The sequence below is a fragment of the Pseudophryne corroboree genome, chromosome 5, assembly GCF_028390025.1.
Source record: "Pseudophryne corroboree isolate aPseCor3 chromosome 5, aPseCor3.hap2, whole genome shotgun sequence".
Lineage (NCBI taxonomy): Eukaryota > Metazoa > Chordata > Amphibia > Anura > Myobatrachidae > Pseudophryne > Pseudophryne corroboree.
In genome coordinates, this window is record NC_086448.1 from 830,174,567 (window position 1) to 830,184,909 (window position 10,343).

A 10,343-nucleotide genomic window follows, 5' to 3' on the forward strand; every position below is an offset into this window, starting at 1 on the left:
GACACTGCCAGGGCTCTCCCGTACAGAGTGTGACGCACCCAGCGGACAGGTGATGTCAGTGTGAGAGCAGACACTGCCAGGGATCTCCTGTACAGAGCGTGACGCACCCAGCGGACAGGTGATGTCAGTGTGAGAGCAGACACTGCCAGGACTCTCCTGTACAGAGTGTGACGCATACCTGTACAGAGTGTGACGCATACAGCGGACAGGTGATGTCAGTGTGAGAGCAGACACTGCCAGGACTCTCCTGTACACAGCGTGACGCACCCAGCGGACAGGTGATGTCAGTGTGAGAGCAGACACTGCCAGGGCTCTCCCGTACAGAGTATGACACACCCAGCGGACAGAAAATACCACAATCACTCACTTGCATATTCAGCTTTATTTTATATATTTTTCAATGCAGCTTGAAAACTTTATTTTGTCTTATGACTTCCATCAACAGTTCAGAAAATAATTATTCATATATTCACTTAAATACAAAAAATAGGTAATGAAAAACAAGACTCTCTGAAAGTATGTAACAATTAGTATCAGCAGGACGGAACATTCCAGATGTGTGAGTGTGTGTTTAGAGTCACAGGTGTGATACACCAGGGAAGCAGCCATTTTTACATTGTGCGTTTCACACTGCACTATGCTTTCCAGGGGAGCTCTGAGCACTATAATTCCCATTTCTCTTCTCTAAGTACAACGGAAGCAGCTTCTTTGAACAAATCAATTGTCCTATCACTATTAGCGGCTTAATGATGTCACTTGTTCCTAAGAGAGGAGCTTCGTTCTCAGAAATACCGGTTCTGTCCGCAATATGAACGCCTTCTCTGTGCCTACAACGTGCTCCCATTCTATAAAGTAGATGGGTCCCCCCTTTCCAGGACCCACTCACACTACTGCTAGAGGACACTGCAGTCGGACAATGCGGCTCTAATCTCCGGGTCCCCACTCAGCGTTGCGGCCTTTTCAATGCAGAGCAGGGGCGGTAGGAGGGGTACCCTAAATATAGCCATATCACTGGGAACGGGGTTCTGCAATAGCTAGGTCCATAGTTCAGTAGTATAAATCTATGGAGCTATATAGAAGAGATATGGGAAAATTGAGCTCTTTCTGGGCTATGAGCCATCTCCGGTAACAGGAGAGGGATCACCTGGAACCCCCTCCTATTTGCTGCATAGGAAATGAAGAAGAGATTCCGGTAATGCCTTTACATGGACACAATGAAACAGGCCTCTGAGATGTTTTGTTCAGGAGTTATTTAAAAGTAGTTGACACGTCTATTTTAAATACTACCCGCAGCCGAGGTGATCATAAGACAATGGACTATACATCACGTATGATGCTTTGTGGTGGAGACGTGACCATATAACACTGTTGGAAGTTTTTATTGTTACCAATTTGCCGTTTTCCACCATAAGGCAGCAAAACATTCACTACAAAATGTTTGCAGATCGTCTTATAACCAACTGGGTGCCAGAAATTAAAAAGCGGACTTTGGGGATTATTCAGGTTTGTTAGCATACCAAAAAAGCAAGCAACTTGGCAAGAACCATGCTGCACTGCAGGTGGGGCAGATGTAACATGTGCAGAGAGAGTTAGATTTGGGTGGGGTGTGTTCAAAATGAAATCTAAATTGCAGTGTAAAAATAAAGCAGACAGTATTTACCCTGCACAGAAACAATATAACCTACCCAAAGCTAACTCTCTCTGCACATGTTACACCTGCCCCACCTGCAGTGCACATGGGCCCTCATTCCGAGTTGTTCGCTCGGTATTTTTCATCGCATCGCAATGAAAATCCGCTTAGTACGCATGCGCAATGTTCGCACTGCGACTGCGCCAAGTAACTTTGCTATGTAGAAAGTAATTTTACTCACGGCTTTTTCTTCGCTCCGGCGATCGTAATGTGATTGACAGGAAATGGGTGTTACTGGGCGGAAACACGGCGTTTCAGGGGCGTGTGGCTGAAAACGCTACCGTTTCCGGAAAAAACGCAGGAGTGGCCGGAGAAACGGTGGGAGTGCCTGGGCGAACGCTGGGTGTGTTTGTGACGTCAACCAGGAACGACAAGCACTGAACTGATCGCACAGGCAGAGTAAGTCTGAAGCTACTCTGAAACTGCTAAGTAGTTAGTAATCGCAATATTGCGAATACATCGGTCGCAATTTTAAGAAGCTAAGATTCACTCCCAGTAGGCGGCGGCTTAGCGTGTGTAACTCTGCTAAATTCGCCTTGCGACCGATCAACTCGGAATGAGGGCCATGGTTTATCCAGTTGCTAACTTTTCCAGTTTGCTAACAAACCTGAATAACCCATAACTTTACGTTACCAGCAATTTGATGTCACGCCCTGTGCATAGCTTACGTAGTGCGAGATATAGATGCTGTATATAGTGTCATTCCCACGTCGACGCGCAGGCACCAGCAGGACGCCTAATAAAGGACGAGAGCTTGGCCTTTGGCAATACAATGGAGCGTAATACTCTGACAATCAGCTGGTGAGCTGTGTTAGCGCGATGTTACATCAGTCCCGGCAGGTAACGTTTACTTATGAACTATCACCAGACCTAGGCCACCACGTGGGCACAGAGGCCTTCACGCTCACCGCACCCATGTTGACTGTATTTATCCGGAGTTCCTCTCCGACATGTGCCAGCCTGAGCAGTGCAAGTCCCGTATCCTCCACACCGGCCCTGTACTTGCCGGCAGATTTCCCCGACGCGGTGACAATCTCCAGCCCCTCGGCCCTGGCTGGTAATGGAGATGACAGGCGCACAGGCACCAGGCGTTTGCGGATAACGCCGGTGTGATGAGTCCGGGCGGTTAATTCCTGGCCAAGGTAGCAGCCTTTGGAGAAACTGATTCCGTTCATGTAGACCAAGTTGGATTCCAGCGGCAAAGCGACGCCGGGAGGAATGTCTTTCACGCCCTCCGGAATTCCTATAAAGACAAGAGGATTAATCAGGACTCTGTCGTTACTGGCAGCTGACTGAGTCTGCAATACGATGATGCAATCTGGAGACTTGGAAGCACGTCAACTCATCTACTGAACTAGCCACACAACCTCACACCTCTGCCCCTGCACTAGCCACACTGACAACCTCACACCTCTGGTGATGCACTAGCTGCACTGACAACCTCACACCTCTGCCCCTGCGCTAGCCACACTGGCAACCTCACACCTCTGCCGCTGCGCTAGCCACACTGGCAACCTCACACCTCTGCCCCGCGCTAGCCACACTGACAACCTCACACCTCTGCCCCCGCAAAAGCCACACTGACACCGTCACACCTCTGCCCCTGCGCTAGCCACACTGACAACCTCACACCTCTGTCTCTGCGCTAGCCACACTGACAACCTCACACCTCTGCTGTTGCGCTAGCCACACTGACAACCTCACACCTCTGCCCCTGCGCTAGCCGCACTGACAACCTCACACCTCTGCCCCGCGCTAGCCACACTGACAACCTCACACCTCTGCCCCCGCAAAAGCCACACTGACACCGTCACACCTCTGCCCCTGCGCTAGCCGCACTGACAACCTCACACCTCTGCCCCGCGCTAGCCACACTGACAACCTCACACCTCTGCCCCCGCAAAAGCCACACTGACACCGTCACACCTCTGCGCTAGCCACACTGACAACCTCACACCTCTGTCTCTGCGCTAGCCACACTGACAACCTCACACCTCTGCCCCTGCGCTAGCCGCACTGACAACCTCACACCTCTGCCCCGTGCTAGCCACACTGACAACCTCACACTTCTGCCCCCGCAAAAGCCACACTGACACCGTCACACCTCTGCCCCTGCGCTAGCCACACTGACAACCTCACACCTCTGTCTCTGCGCTAGCCACACTGACAACCTCACACCTCTGCTGTTGCGCTAGCCACACTGACAACCTCACACCTCTGCCCCTGCGCTAGCCGCACTGACAACCTCACACCTCTGCCCCGCGCTAGCCACACTGACAACCTCACACCTCTGCCCCCGCAAAAGCCACACTGACACCGTCACACCTCTGCCCCTGCGCTAGCCGCACTGACAACCTCACACCTCTGCCCCTGCGCTAGCCGCACTGACAACCTCACACCTCTGCCCCGCGCTAGCCACACTGACAACCTCACACCTCTGCCCCCGCAAAAGCCACACTGACACCGTCACACCTCTGCCCCTGCGCTAGCCACACTGACAACCTCACACCTCTGCCCCCGCAAAAGCCACACTGACACCGTCACACCTCTGCCCCTGCGCTAGCCACACTGACAACCTCACACCTCTGTCTCTGCGCTAGCCACACTGACAACGTCACACCTCTGGCGCTGCGCTAGCCGCACTGAGAACCTCACACCTCTGGCGCTGCGCTAGCCGCACTGAGAACCTCACACCTCTGCTAATGCGCTAGCCACACTGACAACCTCACACCTCTGGCGCTGCACTGACAACCTCACACCTCTCTGCTGAACTAGCCGCACTGACAACCTCACACCTCTGTTGCTGCACTGACAACCTCACACCTCTAGAGCCTAGATGTCAGAATTAATGATTAAATGTAAAACTTGAAAAGTCAGATAATAGTGGGGTTAACCACCTGCATTAACAAACTGGTGTATAATGGCCAGTGTCAATGGGTTTGTAGAGTAATATCGTAATTCAATGATTTTGAACAGTAACATCACTGAGTACATGGCCACTGGCCGTAGTAACATACAGTATAATGAAGGTTTGGAGTGTGAAACTCACTACAGACTTAGGGCCTAATTCAGACCTGACCGCTCGCTAGAGTTTTTTTGCAGTCCTGCGTTCGCATAGTCGCCGCCCACCGGGAGTGTATTTTAGCTGTGCAAGTGTGCGATCGCATGTGCAGCCGAGCGGTACAAAAACAGTTTGTGCAGTTTCTGAGCAGCCCAGAACTTACTCAGCCGCTGCGATCACATCAGCCTGTCCGGTCCCGGAATTGACGTCAGACACCCGCCCAGCCACGCCTGCGTTTTCCCAACCACTCCCAGAAAACGGTCAGTTGCCATCCACAAACGCCATCTTCCTGGCAATCTCCTTGCGATCACCCGTGTGAATGGCTTCTTCGCACAAACCCATCGCAGAGCAACAAACCGCTTTGTACCCGTGCGACGCGCCTGCGTATTGCAGTGCATACATATGCGCAGCTCTGACCCGATCGCAGCAGTGCAAAAAACAGTAACGAGCGATCAGGTCTGAATTAGGCCCCAGTCAGAGTTGATCGCAGCAGCAAATATGTTAGCAGTTGGGCAAAACCATGCTGCACTGCAGGGGGGGGTTAGGGGGTGTCAGATGTAACATGTGCAGAGAGAGAGTTAGATTTGGGTGTGGTGTGTTCAATCTGCAGTCTAAATTTCAGTGTAAAAATAAAGCAGCCAGTATTTACCCTGCACAGAAACAATATAACCCCACCCAAATCTAACTCTCTCTGCACATGTTACATCTGCCCCACCTGCAGTGCACATGGTTTTGCCCAACTGCTAACAAATTTGCTGCTGCGATCAACTCAACCCCCTTATACACAGAGGAGACCACCAATTCCTGATCGGGTCCAGCCACCCCGGCGTGTTGTCTCAGTCACGTCTCTGGTTCCGGAGTATTAGCGGTCTGCATTTAGGTGGCTGTTGGTTTATCAGTACCTGGCAGCTTCCAACGTGCAGAGGGATAGATCTTTGCACTTTGCTATACGAAGGGAAGTGTGCGCTACAAACATAACCAAGACCTTAATGTTGCGGGGCAGCAAGCTAACCACTGTGCCACCGTGCTGCCCACTAGACACTATCTCCCTCTTCTCTTGCACTTGATAATAAGGACGTTGCCCCTGACAATATGTAGGCTTACAGAAATATATTCATATTAAATCGGTCACTCATGGGAGAGTTGTATACTGCAAGATGACCTCACGCCTATATCCGCTATGTGTGTATACATACCGTATTCATATCTATACTTGCAATATTCCTGGAAGCTCCCCATCCGAGTTCCAGGCAGGAGGTCCGCAACATTCCCACCAGCCTCTGCCACCACTCTCCAACCCATAACGGGCACTCTGGGGTCGGGGGTACACAGTACGGTCGGGTGAGGCAAGTTTTCGTCAAGGGTATCCTGTGCCTCCTGCCTTGGGATCACGGCCCACACGGACAGCTGGGGGCACGGAGACACTTCCACCTTCTTCCGAAAGTTATACACCTGCAGATGTTTCTGGATCGGCTCCATCGCCGAAACGTCACACTCCAGGAGAACGTCAGACTGGCCGTCCTGTTCCCCCGGGAGCCTGGAAAATAAAACATGGTGCTTGGAAGGGCTCACAGTAAGAGGCCGCTACTCGCCGTGTCCCGGGTCGCAGCGGCTGCGTTTGATGTCACGCAGCTGCCGCAGCCCACTCCCGCAACAGACCACACACGTCTCCGTTGTCCGGACCGCGCCTCGCCTACGGCGTTCTAACACCGTTGGCACGCCCCCTCCCGCCACTGCTAGACTTCTGTGGTGCGCACGCACAGTGCGGCCGCTGCACCTGCGCACTCCACAAAAGGATTCAGACTGCGATCGCGGCCGCTGCAGCGATCCAGTCTAAATTAGCCCCATGGTGCAATTTGTATGGTAACTGCAGATTGGAGACACGCTGCAGATGGGAGACACACTGCAATATCCCGCTGCAGATGGGAGACACACTGCAATATGCCGCTGCAGATGGGAGACACACTGCAATATCACGCTGCAGATGGGAGACACGCTGCAATATCTCGCTGCAGATTGGAGACACGCTGCAATATCCCGCTGCAGATGGGAGACACACTGCAATATCACGCTGCAGATGGGAGACACACTGCACTATCACACTGCAGATGGGAGACACACTGCACTATCACACTGCAGATGGGAGACACACTGCACTATCACACTGCAGATGGGAGACACACTGCAATATCACACTGCAGATGGGAGACACATTGCAATATCACACTGCAGTTGGGAGACACATTGCAATATCACACTGCAGTTGGGAGACACTGCAATATCACGCTGCAGATGGGAGACACTGCAATATCACACTGCAGTTGGGAGACACTGCAATATCACACTGCAGTTGGGAGACACATTGCAATATCACACTGCAGTTGGGAGACACTGCAATATCACGCTGCAGATGGGAGACACTGCAATATCACACTGCAGTTGGGAGACACTGCAATATCACACTGCAGTTGGGAGACACACTGCAATATCACACTGCAGATGGGAGACACACTGCAATGTCACAATGCAGACGGGAGACACACTGCAATGTCACAATGCAGACGGGAGACACACTGCAATGTCACAATGCAGACGGCAGACACACTGCAATATCACGCTGCAGATGGGAGACACACTGCAATATCACGCTGCAGATGGGAGACACACTGCAATATCACACTGCAGATGGGAGACACATTGCATTATCACACTGCAGTTGGGAGACACACTGAAATATCACCTGACACATGAATGCAATGCTAGCATGTAACTGCATGATGGTAATCAGGGGGTTTAGTCACAACGTATTCAGAAACCACAGACAGCCAGAGAGACCTATTTACATTCTCCTTGGCTCCCGCACTGCACACAGTGTACTGTAATCACCCACGCTTGTATGTATGATCTGCAGCACTGTACTCAGCGGCTGCATTCGGGTGGTCTGCGCACACACACTGGCTGCAGTACGCGTGCGCGACCTTACAAATTGCGGCGACAGTGTGACTGACAGCGGCGCGCATTTGCAGGGCCCCCAGCATATGAGGAAATGGATGCAGATCTGGCTGCGTATGAAGCTGCTTCCATGGTTGGTTCTAAATCGGAGTGGGAGAAGGGACCTTCTGACGTCACTAGGGGAGGAGACACGTCATCAGGGGGAGGAGCGAAGGCCGAACAGGGTACCCTGAAAAGTACGCTCGCCACGATTTGGGCTCGGTGGCTCGCCACCTGATTACTAAAGGTAATAATTGGTGGCGTGGATAGTAGAGAAACTCTCCCACTGACCTAGCTCCTCCCCCTTGTGTCGTGCCTCCTCCCCCTGACGTAAAAGGTCCCTTCGGCCACTTGAATCTAGCATCTACCCTGCGTCCATAGAGTGCTGGAGGCCCCGACATAGAGAGGGAGGAACTGGCACGCTTATCTCCCCGGCACACACCCTGGCTGCTATCTGAGCCTCCACCAGCAGCGCGCGTCTGTACAGCTACACAGCCAGGATCACAGCTGGGGACGGCAATGAGCGTTACCTCACACACATACCGCACATTATTCTAATACTTTCATATTTCTAAACTCAAATTAACTGCAGCAAGTTATTGCTAATGCAAAATAAGTGTGAAAAGCAGAAGAGAGCGGCTCATCACACTTCTTCACTTGGGAGTGACCCAGGTTGGTTACTCTTGAGTGTTTTAGCTAAATAATCCTATAGATGCCATATAGGACAAGCAATACACGCGTGTCACACGTAAACATGATGGGGTCTACTGAGTCAAGGGGAAATAGCGGACGAAGCCCCACTGCAGAGCAGCGTCACCATGGAACGTGTGGATTCTCTCCAGACTTGTGCATTTTAGTTTGCGGCTCCGCAGGACGACGGGATTGTGGCAGCCCTCAGGCGCTACGGTTACGTGGGCACTATATTGGCGCTAATTCAATCAACCCCTATAACTAGCAGAGAAGACATGCTGGAGCTATTAGTTCCACGTCTGCTGTATATATTGGTCTATGGTTAGAGGGTGACCCCAACTCCAATCCACAAGTACCCCAAACAGGTCATGTTTTCATGTGTAAGCAGGTGGGATAATTACTGTTCCAGCAAAAAACAAATCAACTCACCTGTGCATGGCTAAACAAATCCAGAAAACATGACCTAGTGTTGGGGGGTTGGAGATGAGAACCACAACGTGCTATCTGTATTGAACTTTGCAAGCTGCTGCAGCCAGAAAAGCACAGGTGAGGGCATTTTCCAGCAACAAAGATGGCTGCCTCCACGCTGACGCGCTTTACCTGTACATCAGAACGTCAAAGAGGCTCCGCCCCTGCACGTTGATCAGGTGCGCGTACACGGCGCCGTCCTTTAGCCGCTCGGTGTCGTTCGACATCAGTCCCTGCAGGAAGGTTGGTGCCTGGTGGCCGCGGAGCCGGAGCAGCCCCCGGTGCTCGGCCAAGGGGTAGCAGGTGGCGCTGAGGAGGCGGCGGCGGAGCCACGGCCGGAGCAGGAGGGAGAGAAGCCGCGGCCGCGCCATGACCGGGTAGAGGGCGTCTCACAAGACGCTCTGCAGCCCGTGTCGTCACCTCAGTCACGTGATATAGACGGTGCTCTCTAGCCGGCGGCGCGTTGCTCCCTCTGCTGGCGGCTCTGTGCATTGCACTCAGGATCACCCCTATCTGGCAGGCAGACATCCCTGTGGTATCCGTTCAGATGGTCGGCACTCATTAGGTTCACCACTATTGGTCGACATGGGAAAATGGTTGACACATGAAAAGGTCGACACATGAAAAGGTCGACATGGCTTTTAAAATAATAATAATAGATTTTTCTCTGACGTCCTAGTGGATGCTGGGAACTCCGAAAGGACCATGGGGAATAGCGGCTCCGCAGGAGACTGGGCACAAAAGTAAAAGCTTTAGGACTAGCTGGTGTGCACTGGCTCCTCCCCCTATGACCCTCCTCCAAGCCTCAGTTAGATTTTTGTGCCCGAACGAGAAGGGTGCAATCTAGGTGGCTCTCCTGAGCTGCTTAGAGTAAAAGTTTAAATTAGGTTTTTTATTTTCAGTGAGTCCTGCTGGCAACAGGCTCACTGCATCGAGGGACTAAGGGGAGAAGAAGCGAACTCACCTGCGTGCAGAGTGGATTGGGCTTCTTAGGCTACTGGACATTAGCTCCAGAGGGACGATCACAGGCCCAGCCATGGATGGGTCCCAGAGCCGCGCCGCCGTCCCCCTTACAGAGCCAGAAGAGCAGAAGAGGTCCGGAAAATCGGCGGCAGAAGACGTCCTGTCTTCAATAAGGTAGCGCACAGCACCGCAGCTGTGCGCCATTGCTCTCAGCACACTTCACACTCCGGTCACTGAGGGTGCAGGGCGCTGGGGGGGGGGCGCCCTGAGACGCAATAAAAATACCTTAGATGGCAAAAAATACATCACATATAGCTCCTGGGCTATATGGATGCATTTAACCCCTGCCAGTTTTTCCTTAAAAAAGCGGGAGAAAGGCCGCCGAGAAGGGGGCGGAGCCTATCTCCTCAGCACACTGGCGCCATTTTCCCTCACAGCTCCGTTGGAGGGAAGCTCCCTGACTCTCCCCTGCAGTCCTGC

General features: G+C 52.4%; 1 protein-coding gene across 1 annotated transcript; it reads right to left on the reverse strand.

The window, feature by feature from the left end:
• Positions 1–363: 363 nt before the first annotated feature.
• On the reverse strand, positions 364–9,335 carry IBA57 (iron-sulfur cluster assembly factor IBA57). Its single transcript, XM_063924544.1, has 3 exons — positions 9,033–9,335; positions 5,948–6,288; positions 364–2,933 (listed from the first exon to the last, which is right to left on the reverse strand). Exons 1-3 carry the CDS (start codon positions 9,269–9,271, stop codon positions 2,542–2,544), a joined length of 972 nt encoding a protein of 323 aa, XP_063780614.1. The 5' UTR covers positions 9,272–9,335; the 3' UTR covers positions 364–2,541.
• Between the last annotated feature and the right edge of the window lie 1,008 nt (positions 9,336–10,343).

What these genes read in the sequence shown, in the direction of transcription:
- IBA57 (XM_063924544.1), bottom strand. Translation starts at nt 9,271, where the DNA reads ATGGCGCGGCCGCGGCTTCTCTCCCTCCTGCTCCGGCCGTGGCTCCGC. An exon ending in TTTGACGTTCTGATGTACAG is followed by an intron (nt 6,289 to 9,032) that starts GTAAAGCGCGTC and finishes TTTATTTTCCAG; the next exon opens with GCTCCCGGGGGAACAGGACG. An exon ending in CAAGTATAGATATGAATACG is followed by an intron (nt 2,934 to 5,947) that starts GTATGTATACAC and finishes TTGTCTTTATAG; the next exon opens with GAATTCCGGAGGGCGTGAAA.